Source organism: Macaca thibetana, chromosome 2 (genome assembly GCF_024542745.1).
Source record: "Macaca thibetana thibetana isolate TM-01 chromosome 2, ASM2454274v1, whole genome shotgun sequence".
In the NCBI taxonomy this organism is placed as follows: domain Eukaryota; kingdom Metazoa; phylum Chordata; class Mammalia; order Primates; family Cercopithecidae; genus Macaca; species Macaca thibetana.
In genome coordinates this window covers 103,534,206-103,555,467 of record NC_065579.1, presented here as the reverse complement: position 1 = coordinate 103,555,467, position 21,262 = coordinate 103,534,206, and the positions used below count along the sequence as shown (strand labels likewise).

The 21,262-nt window shown below is 45.7% G+C and overlaps 3 protein-coding genes across 9 annotated transcripts in view; 1 reads left to right on the top strand and 2 right to left on the bottom strand.

Moving 5' to 3' along the window:
- The window catches only part of TCTA (T cell leukemia translocation altered), a 405,836-nt gene that overhangs the window by 170,457 nt on the left and 214,117 nt on the right, over window positions 1–21,262 (bottom strand). The gene's annotated exons all lie outside the window — the stretch shown is intronic.
- Window positions 1–21,262, top strand: part of CCDC71 (coiled-coil domain containing 71) — a 224,062-nt gene that overhangs the window by 131,817 nt on the left and 70,983 nt on the right. The window lies entirely within an intron of this gene.
- IHO1 (interactor of HORMAD1 1) overlaps window positions 1–21,262 on the bottom strand; it is a 65,295-nt gene that overhangs the window by 6,101 nt on the left and 37,932 nt on the right. For 5 of the 7 annotated variants that reach the window (XM_050780833.1, XM_050780837.1, XM_050780834.1 and 2 more), the window contains 4 exons: window positions 19,488–19,662; window positions 14,420–14,583; window positions 9,370–9,418; window positions 9,050–9,176 (listed from right to left, as the gene is read on the bottom strand). In XM_050780833.1, coding sequence (XP_050636790.1) covers window positions 9,050–9,176; window positions 9,370–9,418; window positions 14,420–14,583; window positions 19,488–19,662 — 515 coding nt within the window. The remainder of the gene's footprint in view (window positions 1–9,049; window positions 9,177–9,369; window positions 9,419–14,419; window positions 14,584–19,487; window positions 19,663–21,262) is intronic. The other 2 variants (XM_050780839.1, XM_050780836.1) reach the window with 2 other exon arrangements.

Sequence of the window (21,262 nt, the reverse complement as noted above, 5' to 3'; positions counted from 1 at the left end):
ACGAGGTCAGGAGATCGAGACCATCCTGGCTAACACGGTGAAACCCGTCTCTACTTAAAAAAATACAAAAAACCAGCCGGGCGAGGTGGCGGGCGCCTGTAGTCCCAGCTACTCCGGAGGCTGAGGCAGGAGAATGGTGTGAACCCGGGAGGCGGAGCTTGCAGTGAGCAGAGTTCCGGCCACTGCACTCCAGCCTGGGCGACAGAGCGAGACTCCGTCTCAAAAAAAAAAAAAAAAAAAAAAAAAAAAGAAATGGTACATTTATGTTATGTGTATTTTACCACAATTTTTTTTTATACTTTATGTTCTAGGGTACATGTGCACAACGTGCAGGTTTGTTACACATGTATACATGTGCCATGTTGGTGTGCTGCACCCATTAACTCCTCATTTACATTAGGTATATCTCCTAATGCTATACCTCCCTCCTCCCCCCACCCCACAACAGGCCTCGATGTGTGATGTTCCCCTTTCTGTGTTCAAGTGTTCTCACTGTTCAATTACCACAATTTTTAAAAAGTGGGTCCAGGGTTGCACCACCCCACTGGCAATGCTGGCTGCCTTCTGGAAACTGCATATGCCTCACTCCCTCAGTGTGTAATTAACAAACACTAATGGATAACAACAGAAAATGGCATGAAAACAGTAGGAATCAGCAATTTTGCACAGGAAGTTTTGGGAAATGTTTACTGTAGTCTCCCTACAGTTGGGAAAAAATTGAACAAACAAGATGAATTTGGTGGCAGGGCGTGGTGACTCATGCCTGTAATCTCAGCACTTTGGGAGGCCACGGAGGGTAGACCACCTGAAGTCAGGAGTTCAAGACCAGCCTGACCAACATGGAGAAACCCCGCCTCTACTAAAAATATAAAATTAGCCAGGTGGCACATGCCTGTAATCCCAGCTACTCGGGAGCCTGAGGCAGGAGAATCTCTTGAACCTGGGAGGCGGAGGTTCCAGTGAGCTGAGATTACGTCATCACACTCCAGCCTGGGCAACAAGAGTGAAACTCTGTCCCAAAAAAAAAAAAAAAAAAAAAGATGAACTTGGTGCTTTGAAAAGTGTGAAAGCTGCTAAAGAACTCTATTCTCAAATAGCAGAAGTAACCAAAATTAATGAAGCTCTTGTAGAACATACTGGACTTGTAAACAAATCTTCTTATGAAGATGGTTGGCTGATCAAGGTGACACTAAGTAACCCTTCAGAACCACATGAACTAATGAGTGAAGAAGTATATAAAAACTAAGTAGGACGGGCATGGTGGCTCATGCCTGTAATCCCAGCACTTTGGGTGGCCGAGGCGGGCAGATCAGCTGAGATCGGGAGTTCGAGAACAGCCTGACCAACATGGAGAAACCCCATCTCTACTAAAAATATAAAAATTAGCCGTGCGTGGTGTCGCACGCCTGTAGTCCCAGCTACTCAGGAGGCTGAGGCAGGAGAATCGTTTGAACCCGGGAGGCAGAGGTTGCAGTGAGCTGAGATCACGCCATTGCACTCCAGCCTGGGCAACAAAAGCAAAACTCCATCTTAAAAAACAAAAACAAAAACAAAAAAACTAAGGCCAAGTGCAGTGGCTTATGCCAGTAATCCCAGCACCTTGGGAGGCCGAAGCTGGCGGATCACAAAGTCTGGAGATTGAGACCTTCCTGGCCAACATGGTGAACCCTGTCTCTACTAAAAATACAAAAATTAGCTGGGCATGGTGACACACGCCTGTAGTCCCAGCTACTCGGGAGACTGAGGCAGGAGAAACACTTGAACCTGGGACGCAGAGGTTGCAGTGAGCCGAGATTGCACCACTACACTCCAGCCTGGTGACAGAGAGAGACTCCATCTCAAAACAAAAACAAAAACAAAATTAGCCAGGCATGGTGGCATGTGCCTGTAGTCCCAGCTACTCGGGAGGCTGAAACAGGAGAACCACTTGAACCTGGGAGGGGCAGGTTGCAGTGAGCTGAGATCGCGCCACTACACTCCAGCCTGGGTGACAGAGCAAGAGACTGTCTCAAAACCAACCAACCAACCAACAAACAAAAACTAAGTAAAATATATTGAGAAGTGAAAATGGAACTCCTAAACTAACATGAAACAATTTAATCCAGCATTGTTATTTTCATTTTATTTTTTTAGTTTTTTGAGATAGAGTCTCGCTCTGTCACCCAGGCTGGAGTGCAGTGGCGCAATCTGGGCTCACTGCAACCTCCGCCTCCAGGGTTCAAGTGATTCTCCTGCCTCAGCCTCCTGAGTAGCTGGGATTACAGGCACATGCCACCACGCCCGGCTAATTTCTGTATTTGCAGTAGAGACAGGGTTTCACCACGTTGGTCAGGCTGGTCTCATACTCCTGACCTTGTGATCTGCCCACCTCGGCCTCCCAAAGTGCTGGGATTATGGGCGTGAGCCACCGTGTCTGGCCCAAATACTTTTTTAGAAAGCAAATTTTCCCATATTTCTCACCACGGGTGCAAGTTCAATTCCATGTGTCAATCAATTAGAAAGAGGCTATTTACTTAGGTATTGGATTCCTGCTCCTAAACTCAATTAGTCAAATATTCTTCAGACATCCATGTAGATATTTATAGTAGAGAGCAAATGTAATTATCCTTCCATAGAGAAGTTCCTAAATAGTAATGTTTCTTAGCAACAGTAGACATTACCGACCCTCACAAAAGCAGAGCATGAGAAAGGCAAGCAAAGTGTTTGATTCTGGATTAAGTGCTCAGAAAACATCCATCTGAGGTCCCATAAGTTCACTTCTTGTCCCCAGGGCAACGTATGTTTGGTGTCTTCTCTTTTTTTTTTTTTTTTTTTTTTTTTTTTTTTTTTTTTTTTTTTTTTTGAGACGGAGTCTCGCTCTGTCGCCCAGGCTGGAGTGCAGTGGCCGGATCTCAGCTCACTGCAAGCTCCGCCTCCCGGGTTCACGCCATTCTCCGGCCTCAGCCTCCCGAGTAGCTGGGACTACAGGTGCCCGCCACCTCGCCCGGCTAGTTTTTTGTATTTCTTAATAGAGACGGGGTTTCACCGTGTTAGCCAGGATGGTTTCGATCTCCTGACCTCGTGATCCGCCCGTCTCGGCCTCCCAAAGTGCTGGGATTACAGGCTTGAGCCACCGCGCCCGGCCGGTGTCTTCTCTTTTATAAGAGCTTTTGTATCAGACTCATTACTTCCAAAGTCTATCCATATTTTTTCTTTTAAAAAATTTAGTTATGAAAATAACTGAAAACCATAAAAGTATAAAAAGGCATACAATGAAAAAATGACTGAATCTCTTCTCTGCAGACCTTGGTCTCACTTCCTGGATTTAACATTATCACTGGTTGCTGGAATTTTACATTAATACGTGTGCGTATCTATATATACATTATAGGTCCTGTGTTTGTATGTGTATGTGTGTCTAGAAGAGTATTCTTCTTTGCTTTGACTATAAACATTAGATATTTTTAGCTTTTATGTAAAAATGCTATTTAAAATCCATTTCCATATTCTGGACAATATCTGTTTTCCTGTTAAGATGATTTTTAAACAATTTGTTTTTATTTAGCAATTTGACAAGGCCTCAATTGAGATGAGATCAGATTGTGATGCAACTTAGAAATGAATGCTTTTCCCCAGATGGCCAGTGATTTTCCTTTTACTCTGTAGTTTTATTCTCCCTCAGGTGCTGATGAGAGCCTAAGGAAAGATCTGGCAGCCTCCTTGTATAAGATGAGACCTCCTCCAACTTTTTTAGGAATACTCTTCCCAGTTTTCACTGGCTGGTCACACTTACTGACAAGATGTATCCTGGAGCACGTGAAGAGCACCTTTTTGTTGTTTTAATTTAACAATGAACAGATATTTCCATTCTACCATTTTCATATAGATGGAGCTCACTCTTCTTAACAATTATATCTATTTTGCTTAGAAAGGCTTCTCACATTCTAAAATTATAAAAATGTTGTCCATTTGGTTGGCCGGGTGTGGTGGTTCATGCCTATAATCCCAGCACTTTGGGAGGCTGAGGCGGACAGATCACAAGGTCAAGAGTTGGAGACCAGCCTGGCCAACATGGTGAAACCGTCTCTACTAAAAATGTAAAAATTAGCAGAGCGTGATAGTGCATGCCTGTAGTCCAGGCTACTTGGGAGGCTGAGGAAGGAGAATCGCTTGAACCCGGGAGGCAGAGGTTGCAGTGAGCCGAGATCATGCCACTGCATTCCGGCCTAGTGACAGAGCGTGACTCCGTGTCAAAAAAAAAAAAAGTTGTCCATGTTTTCTTCTAGTTCTTTTTATAATTTAGTCACCAGACTTAACATATGAGGTAAAGTAGTATACAAGAGGCTTTGGTAATTCACTTTATTACTCTGGTCCTTAGTGTCCTCAGTTGAAGAACAGGAAGAGTTAGATTAGATGGTCACAGTGACCCTTCTGGCTGGGCAGGCTGACTGGGAAAATATTTAATGACCTCATCTGTGAAGGCACCAATTACATAACAATGCAAGACAGCACTTTCACACAGTATCTTTACTTCCCTATTCCCTGATGAGCGCAGTGAGTAGAGACTGAAAGCTTGCAGAATGCACTGAGGTGGAGTTCAATGCTCTAGGATAGCTGGACTGGACCTGGCCATATGCTATAGGATTTGTCTGGTTCCTCTCTCAATGATTTTCTACTCCTCATCATTTCCTACCAAGAAAGAGAATTATTCTGCATAGGCTACTTGTGCCCGTTTTCAAGAATGACCTGTCCTTCTAATTGATATGATGCTACTGTGTTTGTTACTGAGTCTTTTTTTTTTCTTTTTTTTTTTTGAGACAGAGTTTCGTTCTTGTTGCCCAGGCTGGAGTGCCTGCCTCCCGGGTTCAAGTGATTCTCCTACCTCCCAAGTAGCTGGGATTATAGGCCTGCACCACCACGCCTGGCTAATTTTGTATTTTTTTTTAGTAGAGATGTGTTTTCACCATGTTGGTCAGGCTGATCTCAAACTCCTGACCTCAAGTGATCCACTCGCCTCGGCCTCCCAAAGTGCTGGGATTACAGGCATGAGTCACTGCGCCTGGGCTTTTCTTGTTTGTTTGAGAGAGAGAGAGTCTGGTTCTATCGCCCAGGCTGGAGTGCAGTGGCGTGAACTCGGCTCACTGCAACCTCCCTCTCCTGGGTTCACCTCATTCTCCTGCCTCAGCCTCCCGAGTAGCTGGGACTACAGGGGCTCACCACCATGCCCGGCTAATTTTTTGTATTTTTAGTAGAGACGGGATTTCACCGTGTTGGCCAAGATGGTCTTGATCTCCTGACCTCATGATCTGCCCACCTCGGCCTCTCAAAGTGCTGGAATTACAGGCGTGAGCCACCATGCCCGGCCTTTTTTTTTTTTTTTTTTTTTTCCCAGATGGAGTCTCACTCTAGCATCCAGGCTGGAGTGCAGTGGCGCCATCTCGGCTCACTACAACCTCCACCTCCCGGGTTCAAGCAATTCTCCTGTCTCAGCCTCCCAAGTAGCTGGAATTACAGGCGCCAGCCATCATGCATGGCTAATTTATGTATTTTTAGTAGAGATGGGTTTTCACCATGTTGGACAGACTGGTCTCGAACTCTTCACCTCGAGTGATTCACCTGCCTTGGCCTCCCAAAGTGCTGGGATTACAGACATGAACCACCACGTCCACCCTTGAGTCTTTCTTTTTTCTTTTTTTTTCATTTTATTTATTTAGTTTTAGTTTTAGTGTTTAGAGACAGGGTCTCGCTCTAGCTTCCAGGCTGGCGTGCAGTGGCACCATCTTGGCTCACTGCAGCTTTGACCTCCCAGGCTCAAGCTATCCTCCCACCTCCCCTCCCTAGTACCTGGGACTATAGGCATATGCCCAGCCCTGCTGGTTTTGTTTATTTTTTGTAGATACAAAGTCTCCCTATGTTTCCCAGGCTGGTCTCAAACTCCTGGACTCAAGCAAATATACCCACCTTGGCCTCCCAAAGTGCTGGAATTAGGCTGGGCGTGGTGGCTCACACCTATAATCCCAGCACTTTGGGAGGCCGAAGCGGGCTGATCACCTGAGGTCAAGAGTTCAAGGCCAGCATGGCCAACATGGTGAAACCTTGTCTCTACTAAAAATACAAAAAAAAAAAAAATGGCCAGGTGTGGTGGTGTGCACCTGCATGAGACTCGTGCAGGAGACTCCCTTGAACCAGGATGAAGAGGTTGCAGTGAACTGAGATCATGCTACTGCACTCCAGCGTGGGTGACAGAGCAAGACTCCATCTCAGAAAAACTAAAACAAAAACACAAAGTGCTGGGATTATAGGCGGGAGCCACCACGCAGGGCCTCTCTTCTGAGTCTTACCCTTTGAAAATTAAGGAACCAGCCAGGCACGGGGAGCTCATGCTTATAATCCCAGCACTTTGGGAGGCCAGGTGCGGGGGGGGTGGATCACCTGAGGTTAGGAGTTCGAGACCAGCCTGGCCAACATGGTGAAACCCCATCTCTATTAAAAATACAAAAATTAGCCAGGCATGGTGGCAGGCGCCTGTAATCCCAGCTACTCGGGAGGCTGAGGCAGGAGAATCTCTTGAACCCGGGAAGCAGAGGTTGCAGTGAGCCGAGATTGTGCCATCGCACTCCAGTCTGGGGGACAGGAGCGAGAGTTCGTTCATCTCAAAAAAAAAAAGAAAAGAAAAGAAAAAGAAAATTAAGGAACCACTGGAGCAAAGGATCAGGATCCCTTTGCCTACTCTAAGCCAGATCCAGTTTTAGTTCTGTCTCTGCCTTGATCTTGTGTTGGGCCACAGGCATTTCCTTTCCCTTTTCTGGGATTTAAATGCCATACTTTTGCTGCAATCCTCGTTTTCTGTACTTCATCCAGTTTTATTATTATTATTTGATATGGGGAGTTTCACTCTGTTGCTCAGGCTGGAGTACAGTGGCACGATCTCAGCTCACTTCCACCTCTGCCTCCCGGGTTCAAGCGATTCTCCTGCTTCAATCTCTCAAGTAACTGCAATTACAGGTGTCTGCCACCACGCCCAGCTAATTTTTTTTGTATTTTTAATAGAGACAGGGTTTCGCCATTTTGGCCAGGCTGGTCTCGAACTCCTGACCTCAGGTGATCCTCCTGCCTTGGCCTCCCAAAGTGCTGGGATTATAGGCATGAGCCACTGCACCTGGCCCACCCAGTTTTAAATGTAAGACAAAAACAGAGTACTTTCCTTGGGTACTTATAAATGAGTTACTCTATCATGTTATACAAAGGAAGCATCCCTGATTTGCTTCTGCTCTCTGTCTTGCTACTTCTTGTGGGGATAACAGTCTTAAGGCTTCCAGAATAAGTTTCTTTGTTGTTGTTGTTGTTTTTTTGACGGAGTCTCGCTCTGTCGTCGAGGTTGGAGTAAAGTGGCACCATCTCGGCTCACTGCCACCTCCGCCTCCCGGGTTCAAGCAATCCTTCTGCCTCAGCCTCCCGAGTAGCTGGGACTACAGGCCCTGCCACCACATCCGGCTAATTTTTGTATTTTTAGTAGAGATGGAGTTTCACCATATTGGCCAGGCCAGACTTGAACTCCTGACCTTGTGAGCTGCCCGCCTTGGCCTCCCAAAGTGCTAGGATTACAGGTGTGAGCCACTGTGCCCGGCCCCAGAACAAGTTTCTAAACAGATGCATAGTTGCCCTGTGTGTGGGATGCCCAGGTTGAAATCCAGCAGACAGTACAGTGCTTCTATGCAGACAGTTGCGGATTAATTTTTAGGCCACACGAAGACATTAATTTTCGTAAATTATGAGCAGTCCACCCCATGGCATTTGATTTCAACTTGTTTATAAAATAAACACACAGACAAATGCAAACAAGTGCAGATGCACAGTCATCAGCTCATCATTTTGCTAGGAAACAGGTGGTTCTAGAGAGGTATTCACCTAAGGAGAACTGTATATTCGCTGTCTTCTCTTTATAGGGCAAGGGCCATGTTTTCATCTAAATGTAAACCACTAATTGGTGGAGCATAGGATTTTATAAACCACAAACTATAAGTAAAATTGAGAATGGGGCCGGGCGTGGTGGCTCACGCCTGTAATCCCACCACTTCGGGAAGCTGAGGCAGGCAGATCACGAGGTCAGGAGATGGAGACCATCCTGGCTAACACAGTGAAACCCCATCTCTACTAAAAAATTTTAAAAATTAGGCCGGGCGCGGTGGCTCAAGCCTGTAATCCCAGCACTTTGGGAGGCCGAGGCGGGTGGATCACGAGGTCAGGAGATCGAGACCATCCTGGCTAACATGGTGAAACCCCGTCTCTACTAAAAATACAAAAAAAAAAAAAAAATAGCTGGGCGTGGTGGCGGGCGCCTGTAGTCCCAGCTACTCGGAGGCTGAGGCGGGAGAATGGCGTGAACCCGGGAGGCGGAGCTTGCCGTGAGCCGAGATCGCGCCACTGCACTCCAGCCTGGGCGACACAGCGAGACTCTGTCTCAAAAAAAAAAAAAAAAAAAAAAAATTTTAAAAATTAGCTGGGCATGGTGGCAGGCGCCTGTAGTCCCAGCTACTCGGGAGGCTGAGGCAGGAGAATGGCGTGAACCCAGGAGGAGGAGCTTGCAGTGAGCCGAGATTGCGCCACTGCACTCCAGCCTGGGCTCCGTCTCAAAAAAAAAAAAAAAAAAAAAAGAATGATGCTGTGATTCACAATACAGCTCTCACCGAAACCAAGGCAGCAAGAAGAGCAGTAGGTACTACAGTATTTCTGACTCCTTAGGGGGCAGTCGGTGTCTATAGACAGCACAGGCAGCAATTCCTTTGGGACTCAAGGATGTTGCTGACTCACTTCAGGCAGTGAGATGAGAAACCCAGCAGAGCTACCTGCCCTGAGGCAGCATGGTTACCAGGTGGGGGATTAGCGCTTCACAAAAGGCATCATGGGACCAGAACATTGTCACATAGAGGTGGGCCCCACTACCCGGCTTAGTGTGCTCCACATCTCTTCAGGACAAACCCTATGTACCCATCCTCTCATCTGAAACCCTGTGAGGAACCTCACCACTGGAAACCAGGCTAGGGTCAGAAAGTTCATGTTCATCATTTACCAGTGCCCTCTGCTGATACCTCAAACATGAGGCACTCACATGTCTTGGCCACAGTCTCCAAAGAATCCAAAATAGATTGGCTTCTTGAACTGAGATGTTCCTCAGACTTTTCCACAGACGTCTGCAACTAAGAAACCCAAAATTATGAAATAATTCACAGGCTGTTGCCTTATTTTACTATCTTAGAGAATTGTCATTTCATGATAAATAGGGGTAGTTAAAATATTGCTATTCTACATTAACTAAAGTCAATACAATATAAATATTAAACTTCTTAAAATATAAGATGTTCTAACTCCTTGAAAAGTAGCTGTACTTACCCTGTGAATGCTTTCTCTAACATTAGAAACAAAGTTGTACAGAGTCTCACTAGAATAGGAGGGAAAAAAGAAAACAAATCTTTGTGAAATATTGAAGTGATAAGTAACATAAATGATTCCAAAAACATGGCAGATCTCTACCTAGCATAGCATCAAAACATTGCTTGATTAGATTTGAAGACTTGACCCTGAGAAACCTTAGTATCCAGCAGGGAAATAAAAAAAGAGAGTCTCAGCACCTTGGGAGGCCAAGGCGGGTGGATAACGAGGTCAGGAGTTCAAGACCAGCTTGACCAAGATAGTGAAACCCCGTCTCTACTAAAAATAGAAACATTAGCCAGGCGTGGTGGCAAGCATCTGTAATTCCAGCTACTCGGGAGGCTAAGACAGGAGAATTTCTTGAACCTGGGAGGCGGAGGTTGCAGTGAGCCAAGATCATGCCACTGCACTCCAGCCTGAGAGAGAGCGCGAGACTCCACCTCAAAATAAAATAAAATAATAAAATAAAATAAATAAAATAAAATAAAATAAAATAGTAAAGTATAAAGAGGGCCGGGCGCAGTGACTCACGGCTGTAATCCCAGCACTTTGGGAGGCCGAGGCAGGTGGATCACGAGGTCAGGAGATCAAGACCATCCTGGCTAACACAGTGAAACCCCGTCTCTACTAAAAAATACAAAAAAAATTAGCCAGGAGTGATGGCGGGTGCTTGTAGTCCCAGTTACTTAGGAGGCTGAGGCAGGAGAATGGCGTGAACCCGGGAGGCGGAGCTTGCAGTGAGCCGAGATCATGCCACTGCACTTCAGCCTGGGTGACAGAGCGAGACTCCATCTCAAAAAAAAAAAAAAAAGGAACACAGACTTCCTATGACCACTGCTAAGGCAAATCACATTTTTATTTTTAAAGTCCATATTCATATACATATTTATATGTAAATATTAATATGAAAATATTAATTTCTAATGAAAAAGAAGCTATCACAGTTATTCCTCAACTATACATCCTACTCTTTCTTTTTTTTTGAGACTGAGTCTCGCTCTGTTGCCCAGGCTGGAGTGCAGTGGTGCCATCTCAGCTCACTGCAAGCTCCGCCTCCTGGGTTCATGCCATTCTCCTGCCTCAGCCTCCCGAGTAGCTGGGACTACAGGCGCCCGCCACCATGCCTGGCTAATTTTTTGAATTTTTAGTAGAGACGGGGTTTTACTGTATTAGTAAGGATGATCTCGATCTCCTGACCTTGTGATCTGCCAGCCTCGGCCTCCCAAAGTGCTGGGATTACAGCCGTGAGCCACCACGCCTGGCCACATCCAACTCTTAAAAAAAGACTCACACAGGGGCCGGGTATGGTGGCTCACACCTGTAATCCCATCACTTTGGGAGGCCAAGGCCGTTGGATCACCTGAGGTCAGGAGTTTGAGACCAGCCTGGCCAACATGCTGAAACCCCATCTGTACTAAAAATAAAAATATATTAGCCAGGCATGGTGCCATGCGCCTGTGGTCCCAGCTACTTGGGAGGCTGAGGCACGAGAATCGCTTGAACCCAGGTGGTGGAAGTTGCAGTGAGCCAAGATCGTGTCACTATACTCCAACCTGGGCAACAGAGTGAGATTCCATCTCAGTAAACAAAACAAAACAAAAACCAAAGAATTCATACATTGTATGATGAAAACTCACGGACATGAACAGAAGATCAACAGACACTGGGGCCTAGTTGAGGTGAAGGGTGGAGGAAGGAGAGGATCAGAAAAAAAATAGCTATTGAGTACTATGCTTAGTACCTGGGTGATGAAATAATCTGTACAACAAACCTCTGTGACAAGAGTTTACCTATGTAACAAACCTGCACATATACCCCTGAACCTAAAAGTTTAAAAAAATTCAAAAAAAATTTTTGAATGTAAAATTTAAAAGATTTCATGCATTCTATTCTTTTTTTGTTGTTGTTTTGTTTTTTTGCTTGTTTGTTTAAGATGTAGTTTCACTCTTGTCGCCCAGGCTGTAGTACAATGGTGCAATCTAGGCTCTCTGCAACCTCTGCCTCCTGGGTTCAAGTGATTCTCCTGTCTCGGCCTCCCGAGCAGCTGGGATTATAGGCACCCGCCACTGTGCCTGGCCGCATTCTATTCTAGACTCTAAAATAAATAAAGTTGTCCAACTTCCTAATCCTGATGATTTGAAAAGAAAAATCAGGGGGCAGATGTTTAGAAAAATAAGTGTAACCTTACTTGAATATTACATTTCTCTTACAAATCCTCTAGTTTTTATTTTTCAGAGAGAAAAAAATTGTGGTAGACTATATGCAAATCTACCACAAATCACACTGACGAGAGGGCAATTAAGAATAACTAGGGCCGGGCGCGGTGGCTCAAGCCTGTAATCCCAGCACTTTGGGAGGCCGAGACGGGCGGATCACGAGGTCAGGAGTTCGAGACCATCCTGGCTAACACGGTGAAACCCCGTCTCTACTAAAAAATACAAAAAACTAGCCAGGCGAGGTGGCGGGCGCCTGTAGTCCCGGCTACTCGGGAGGCTGAGGCAGGAGAATGGCGTAAAAACCCGGGAGGCAGAGCTTGCAGTGAGCTGAGATCCGGCCACTGCACTCCAGCCTGGGCGACACAGCGAGACACCGTCTCAAAAAAAAAAAAAAAAAAGAATAACTAGAAGGCCAGGTATGGTGGCTCATGCCTGTAATCCCAGCACTTTGGGAGGTCGAGGTGGGAGGATTGCTTGAGCTCAGAAGTTCAAGACCAGCCTGGACAACATAGTGAGACACCATCTCTGGAAAAAAAAAATTAGGTGGGCACGGTAGTGTGTGCCTCTGATCGAAGCTACTTGGGAAGCTAAGGTGGGAAGACTGTGGTGGCTCATGCTTGTACTCCCAGCACTTTGGGAGACCGAGGTGGGCAGATCACCTAAGGTCAGGAGTTTGTGACCAGCCTGGCCAACATGACGAACCCAGTCTCTACTGAAAATACAAAAATGAGTTGGGCATGGCGGCATGTGCTTGTGATCCCAGCTACTCAGGAGGCTGTGGCAGGAGAATCACTTGAACCCAGAAGGCGGATGTTTCAATGAGCCAAGATTGTGCCAATGTACTCCAGCCTGGACAACAAGATTGAAACTCCATCTCAGAAAAAAAATAATAATAAAATAAATAATAATAATAATAATGGCCGGGCGTGGTGGCTCACGCCCATAATTCCAGCATTTTGGGAGGCTGAGGTGGGTGGATCACCTGAGGTGAGGAGTTTGTGACTAGCCTGGCCAACATGGTGAAACTCTGTCTCTACTAAAAATACAAAAATTAGCCGGGTGTGGTAGCGGGTGTCTGTAATCCCAGCCACTTGGGTGGCTGAGGCAGGAGAGTCGCTTGAACCCAGGAGGCGGAGGTTGCAGTGTGCTGAGACTGCACCATTGCACTCTAGCTTGGGCAACAAGAGCAAAATACCATCTCACACACAAAAAAATGATAGTAATATAGACGAACTTCAAAGGGAAGAGTGCTATGAAATGGTTAATTTATGTGTCAATTTGACTTGGCTAAGAGATGCCCAGATAGTTGGTATGTTTGTGAGAGTCCTTCTGTAAGAGATTAGCATTTAGGCTGGGCACAGTGGCTCAGCCTATAATCCCAGTACTTTGGGAGGCTGACATGGGAGGATCTCTTGAGGTCAAGAGATCAAGACCAGCCTGGATAACAGAGTGAGACCCTGTCTCTACAAAAAATAAAAAATTAGCCAGGCATGGTGGCACATGCCTATGGTCCCATGTACTAGGAAGGCTGAGGTGGGAGGATCACTTGAGCTCAAGAGGTTGAGGCTGCAGTGAGCCAAGATCTTGCCACTGCACTCCAGCGTGGGTGACAAGAGTGAGATCCTGTCCCAAAATACTAAAAAAAAATACCCAAAAATTGGTAGACTGAGTAATAAAGAAGATTGCCCTCACCTGTGTGGGTGGGCATCATTCAATCTTGCGAAGGTCCAAATAGAACAAAAAGGCAAAGGAAGTGCAAATTCACTCTTCTTCATCTGGAACATCCAACTTCTCCTGCCCTTGGACATCAGAGCTCCTGGTTCTCAGGGCTTTGGAGTCAGACTAAATTGCACCATTCTCTTTCCTGGTTCTCTAGCTTACAGATGGCAGACTGTAGGACTTCTTAGCCCCCATAATCTCATGAACAAATTTTTACAATAAATCAATCTATAGGCTGGGCGTGGTGGCTCACACCTGTAATCCCAGCACTTTGGGAGGCTGAGGCAGGCAGGTCACGAGGTCAAGAGTTCGAGACCATCCTGGCCAGCATGGTCAAACTCCGTCTCTACTAAAAATACAAAAATTACCCGGGCGTGGTGGCAGGCGCCTGTAGTTCCAGCTACTCAGGAGGCTGAGGCAGGAGAATCGCTTGAACCTGGGAGGTAGAGGTTGCAGTGAGCCAAGATTGTGCCACTGCACTCCAGCCAGATGACAGAGCAAGACTCTGTCTTAAAAAAAAAAACACGGCCGGGCGCGGTGGCTCACGCCTGTAATCCCAGCACTTTGGGAGGCCGAGACGGGCGGATCATGAGGTCAGGAGATTGAGACCATCCTGGCTAACACGGTGAAACCCCGTGTCTACTAAAAAATACAAAAAACTAGCCGGGCGAGGTGGCGGGCGCCTGTAGTCCCAGCTACTCAGGAGGCTGAGGCAGGAGAATGGCGTGAACCTGGGAGGCGGAGCTTGCAGTGAGCTGAGATCCGGCCACTGCACTCCAGCCTGGGTGACAGAGCGAGACTCCGTCTCAAAAAAAAAAAAAAAAAAAAAAAAGCCACACACAAAAAATCAATCTATATTTCTCTCTCTTCCTCTTTCTCTCCCTCTTTCTTGGTGTGTCTGTGTCTGTGTGTGTCTGCGTGTGCATGTGTGTGTGTAAGTCCTATGGTTTGGTTTCTCTGGAGAACTCTATTGTTGTGCTATTATGCTAAAATTGAATTATTTAATTACTGACACTCTATGTCTTGTTTTACTCAGAAAAGATGAGTTGTCTCATCCATTTGAAAGGTTTACATACCTGTCATATTTGTCTTTTGCCCTTTTCTTTTTCTCCTCAAACTGTTCCAAGAGGCCTTTTGATTTTCCAACTGACAAAGGAGGAGGAAATAAACCTCCATCTTTTATATCTCCTCCAAACAGCTGGGGCTTTGTCTGGTACTTTGTGAAAATGCTAGGTTCACCCTGTTAAATGAAAAAATATATAGCATTTGACACACAAAAATATTTATAGCATTCACTATTTTCTGTACAATGCAGAGTCACATTTAAGTGCAAACCATATTGCTGTAACGTAATATAGCAAGTAGTATTTCCATTTTATTTTTGTATATACCAGAAAATTATATTTAAAATAAAGCAACTGATTTTATTAATATAGATTTTGCCTTACCAGCCCAGAGAGATTTTAAATGTCAACTAAAATAGCTTAGAATCAACTGCATAAATTTACAGGCAAGAACAGAGAACCATTTATGCTATTGCTGAGATGATGTGCTGAAGTTTTCAGAATCATAATTTTAACTCAAATTGCTGTTGCTCAGCCGCTAGTGAACTAAACTCATATTGGTAAGTTTGATGTGGACCAGACAGTGGGCATGCTGACACATGGTGAGCCACTTTCTGCATTCTTAGGCAAAACTCTGAAACATTCAGGGAGGTCATTTATTCCTTCATATCACTAGATACCAATTTTTGTACTGAAATACTTATTTCAGAGCATACTTTACTAACTTAAAGCACCGACTGGCTGGGCACGGTGGCTCACGCCTGTACTCCCAACACTATGGGAGGCCGAGGTGGATGGATTGGATCACAAGGTCAAGAGTTCGAGACCAGCCTGACCAATATGGTGAAACCCCGTCACTACTAAAAATACAAAAATTGGTCAGGTGTGGTGGCTCATTCCTGTAATCCCAGCACCTTGAGAGGCCGAGGCAGGTGGATCACCTGAGGGCAGGAGTTTGAGACCAGCCTGCTCAACATGGGAAAACCCTGTCTCAAGTAAAAATACAAAAAATTAGCCAGGCATGTTGGCAGGCGCCTGTAATCCCAACTACTCAGGAGGCTGAGGCAGGAGAATCACTTAAACACAGGAGGAGGAGGTTGCAGTAAGCCGAGATTGCGCCACTGCATTCCAGCCTGGGCGACAAGAGCAAAACTCCATCTCAAAAAACAAAAACAAAAACAAAAATTAGCCGGGCATGGTGGCGCACGCCTGTAATCACAGCTACTCGGGAGTCTGAGGCAGGAGAATCGCTTGAACCCGGGAGGAGGAGGTTGCAGTGAGCCGAGATCATGCCACTGCCCTCCAGCCCAGGTGACAGAGCATGACTCTGTCTCAAAAAAAAAAAAAAAAAAAAAAAAAGCACCAACTTAATCTTATTTGTTAAGTCCTTATTTGATGCACGTAAGTCTGTACATAAAACTTGAGCCCAGGCTGGGCACAGTGGCTCACGCCTGTAATCCCAGCACTTTGGGAGGCCGAGGCAGGCAGATCACCTGAGGTTGGGAATTCAAGACCAGCCTGACCAACATGGAGAACCCCGGCTCTACTAAAAATACGGTATTAGCCAGGCACAGTGGTGCTTGCCTGTAATCCCAGCTACTCAGGAGACTGAGGCAGGAGAATTGCTTGAACCTGGAAGGCAAAGGTTGCGGTGAGCTGAGATTGTACCATTGCACTCCAGTCTGGGCAACAAGAGCAAAACTCCGTCTCAAAAAAAAAAAAAAACCTTGGAGCCCAGGAGTTCAAGACCAGCCTGGGCAACATGGCTAAACCCCATGCCTACAAAAAATATAAAAATTAGCAGGTGCGGCTGGGCACAGTGGCTCATGCCTGTAATCCCGGCACTTTGGGAGGCTGAGGCGGGTGGGTCATGAAGTCAGGAGATCGAGACAATCCTGGCTGACATGGTGAAACCCTGTCTCTACTAAAAATACAAAAATTAGCTGGGCATGGTGGCACACGCCTATAGTCCCATCTACTCAGGAGGCTGAGGCAGGAGAATCTCTTGAACCCAGGAGGCAGAGGTTGCAGTGATCTGGGATCGTGCCCCTGCACTCCAGCTTGGCGACAGTGAGATTCCCTCTCAAAAAAAAAAAAAAAAAAAAATTAGCCAGGTGTGGCCGGGCACAGTGGCTCACACCTGTAATCCCAGCACTTTGGGAGGCCAATGCAGGTGAATCACTTGAGGTCAGGAGTCCAAGACCAGCCTAGCCAAGAAAGTGAAACCCTGTCTCTACTAAAAATACAAAAATTAGCCGGGCATGGGGGCAGGCACCTGTAATCCCAGCCACTCAGGAGGCTGAGGCATGATAATTGCTTGAACCCAGGAGACAGAGGTTGCAGTGAGCTGAAATTACACTGAAGCAGGAAATGTAAAGAGAAAAACAACGGTGGCTCAAGCCTGTAATCCCAGCACTTTGGGAGGCCGAGATGGGCGGATCATGAGGTCAGGAGATCGAGACCATCCTGGCTAATACGGTGAAACCCCGTCTCTACTAAAAAATACAAAAAACTAGCCGGGCGAAGTGGCGGGTGCCTGTAGTCCCAGCTACTCGGGAGGCTGAGGCAGGAGAATGGCGTGAACCCGAGAGGAGGAGCTTGCAGTGAGCTGAGATCCGGCCACTGCACTCCAGCCTGGGTGACAGAGCGAGACTCCGTCTCAAAGAAAAAAAAAAAGAGAAAAACAAGTTTTCTCTTGGTGAGCTGACTCACTCCAAGACCTGGCAATAGGAAGCAGAGCTCTGACGGGACTTTGATAACACTATCTGCAAAACCAGAGCCCTCGAGGAATGTGCTCCAGAGCCCCCCTCCTCTCATTCCCAGGCAAGGGTGGGAAAGCAGGTTTTTCTCTTTTCCTAACTTCCCCCTCCCCTTTGATAATCCTTCCTTAGTGATACCCAAGGTTACTTCACAGAGTTTTACAATTCCTGTTTCTCTTCTGTGCAACATAACAAGGTCACAAGACGAGCTTGAGTAAGATATGTACCAGATGCAAAGCCTGCTTTAGTTTGATAAGTTCCTGTTTTCTTTCCAATGCAGCTGCAAGGTCATGAGCTATGCTAGGGTGATGAAACCCATCACTGTTTGATTAACTGCCTTTGTTCTGCTTCTGTATGCCCACTTGCCTGCACTATAAACTTCATGCCACCAAATACCCACCACGCCATTCAAACTGGCCAATCCCCTTTCAGAAGTGTGTATAAAAGTCAAGCCCTGTTTTGTTCAGGTCTCAGCCTTTTGGATGCGAATCCGCTGAGCCAGTGCACACCTTAATAAAATCCTCCTGTTTCACCCATTTGGTCTCTCTGGTCCTCTGATTCCTGCCACAGCACCACTGCACTACAGCCTAGGCAACAAAGTGAGACTCTGTCTCAAAAACAAAACAAAACAAAACAAACCTACATTTAGTTATAGGTGTCTCCAGAATAAAAAATGTTTTTGACTCACAAAAAAGACAGGTTGATCTCAAAAAATCAGGCTGGGTATGGTGGCTCACACCTGTAATCCCAGCACTTTGGGCAGCCTAGGTGAGCAGATCATCTAAGGTCAGGAGCTCAAGATCAGCCTGCCAACATGGCAAAACCCCATCTCTACTAAAAACACAAAAATCAGCCTCCCCAGTAGCTGGGATTGTAGGTGTGTGCCACCACACACCTGTTTTTGTGTGTGGTGGCACACACCTATAATCCCAACTACTGGGGAGGCTGAGGCAGGAGAATTGCTTGAACCTGGGAGGCAAAGGTTGCAGTGAGCCGAGATCATGCCACTGGACCTCAGCCCAGGTGACACAGCAAGACTCTGTCTCAAAAGAAAGAAAGACAGACAGACAGAAAAAGGAAAGAAAGAAAGAGACAGAGAGAGAGAGAAAGGAAAGAAGGGAGGGAGGGAGGGAGGGAAAGAAAGAAAGGAAGGAAGGAAAGATCAATCTCAAAAAATCAAGGATTCAAGAGACTCTGTTCCTCATTCTGGCCTTTACTCACTAACCTAGGCCTCAGAATCCTTATCTCCTTCTTCTTCAAGGACATAATGTAGTATAGTTCACTAAAGTATACAAATTACATGAAGTTTATTATTTTAAAAGGTCTGTCTAAAATAAAATGTTATTTATTTCTATTTTATGAAAACTCTTTTTACTTATTAAATTCTCACAAACAATAGTATGACTAGCCTTAGGCAAATATATATACATATATAGAATATGTATATACATATTCTAGAAGTGGCCAAGGGATCGACACTATTTTATGTTGCTTTGTAATAGAAGAAACTGCAAATATAAATGTTGCCATTTCAGACTATTAAGTCAAATGAGTCACTAATCAAGCACAAATCCTTTTAGAAGACTAATCCTTACAGATGTACAATTTTAAAATATACTCCAACAGAATAAGTTATTTTTTTAAGGCTAGAAAATAAGTATTGGCTGTTGGGTTTTTTTGTTTTGTTTGTTTTGAGACAGAGTCATGCTCTGTCTCCCAGACTAGAGTTCAGTGGTTTGATCTTGGCTCACTGCAACCTCCGCCTCCTGAGATCGAGAAATTCTCTGCCTCAGCCTCCCGAGTAGCTGGGATTACAGGTGCCTGCCACCACACCTGGCTAATTTTTGTATTTTTAGTAGAGGCGGGGTTTCACCATCTTGGCCAGGCTGGTCTTGAACTCCTGACCTTGTAATCCACCTGCCTCAGCCTCCCAAAGTGCTGGGATTACAGGCGTGAGCCACCATGCCTGGCCTTGTTTTTTTGTTTGTTTTTTTGAGACAGGGTCTCACTCTGTCACCCAAGCTGCCGTACACTGGCAGAATCCTGGGTCACTGCAGGCTTGACTTCCTGGGCTCAAGCAATCCTCCTACCTCAGCTACCACACTCAGCTAATTTTTGTACTTTTTGTAGAGATGGGGTTTTGCCATGTTGCCCAGGCTGGTCTCAAACTCCTGGCTCAAGGGATCCACTCGCCTCAGCCTTCCCAAGTGCAGGGATTACAGGTGTCAGCCATTACACCTGGCCAGAATAAGTATCCTTTATAGTTTATCTCCATAATAACTGTGAAATATGTGCAGATAAGTTCTGGAAACCAGACTCACCTCCAGAGAATTCTGTTGTGACTGTTTTGAATGTCTCAAGTGGGCACCGAAGTCCAAGGGTGCTGATAGGGTTTCTGAATTTTCTGGACAGAACTGAGATCCAAAGAGGAACTGGGAATCGCTGAGACTGGAATAATCATTTTGATTATTATTCCAGTTGGATAACTTCTTGTTCCTGAAATTAAGCAAAAAAAGTGTATCAAATGGACAAATATCCTGAACAAATGAAATCATAGTTCACAGCTGTCCATTTGAGAATATTTTGGGCAGAGTGATAGCTTGTTCTGACCTTCAAGTCCCCTGTATATTGTCAGTACAATGAAACACAAAGAAACACAAGGAAATTCTGAGTACCACACATTTTTATTAAAATCTGGGAACAACCAGATGGAAACTCAAAGAGAAAAGACTGACATCGTCATTCTTTGTGTAACAGCATTCTAGGCTACAACACCATATTGGAAATTACAGTTCATAAAATTGTAGAGATTAAGAGAATGTTATCATTTTATTTTATTGTTTTGAGACAGGGTCCTACTCTGTCAACCCAGGCTGGAGTGCAGTGGCGTGATCTCAGCTCATGGCAGCCTCAGCCTCCTGGGCAGCTAGGACTACAGGTATGTGCTACCACGCCTGGCTAATTTTTGTATTTATAGTCGAGATGGGGTTTTACCATGTTGACCAGACTGATCTTAAACTCCTGTCCTCAGGTGATCTGCCCATCTCAGCCTCCCAAATTGCTGGGATTACAGGCGTGAGCCACTGTGCAGGGCCAAGAATGTTATTTTAATTTTTTTTGAGACAGAGTCTCGCTCTGTTGCCCAGGCTGGCATGCAGTGGTGCAATCTTGGCCCACTGCAACCTCCACCTCCCAGGTTCAAGCCATTCTTCTGCTTGAGCTCCTGAGTAGCTGAGATTACAGGCACCTGCTATCACATCTGGCCAATGTTTGTATATTTAGTAGAGACGGGGTTTCACCATGTTGGCCAGACTGGTCTCTCGAACACCTGACCTCAGGTGATCTGCCCACCTTACCCTCCCAAAGTGCTGGGATTACAGTGATGAGTCATTGCACCTGGCCAAGAATGTTATCTTTTTAAAAGATCAATCTGTTCATCATTAAAATAGATAAATAAAATAAGGTACATGCATTAGCTGATTCAGCAGCCATGAGTATTAAGTTAAATTTATATATAATCAGCCAGGCACTGTGGCTCACGCATGTAATCTCAGTGCTTTGGGAGTCCGAGGCAGGCAGATCATGAGGTCAGGAGATCGAGACCATCCTGGCTAACACAGTGAAACCCCGTCTCTACTAAAAAATACCAAAAAAATTAGCCAGGAGTGATGGCGGGTGCTTCTAGTCCCAGTTACTCAGGAGGCTGAGGCAGGAGAATGGCGTGAACCCAGGAGTCAGAGCTTGCAGTGAGTCGAGTTTGTGCCACTGCACTCCAAGCCTGGGCAACAGAGCAAGACTCCTTCTCAAACAAACAAACAAAAAAAGATTTATATATAATCACATGGGATTTTGAGACTTCTCAAAAACATAGTTTTGAGTACAAGAAAAGGTAAAAACTGAATGAACTTGGCCAGGCACGGTGGCTCATGCCTGTAATCCCAGCACTTTGGGAGCCAAGGCGGGCAGATCATGAGGTTAAGAGTTCGAGACAAGCCTAGCCAACATGGTGAAACCCTGTCTCTACTAAAACTACAAAAATTAGCCAGGTGTGGTGGCAGGCACCTATAATCCTAGCTACCTGGGAGGCTGAGGCTGA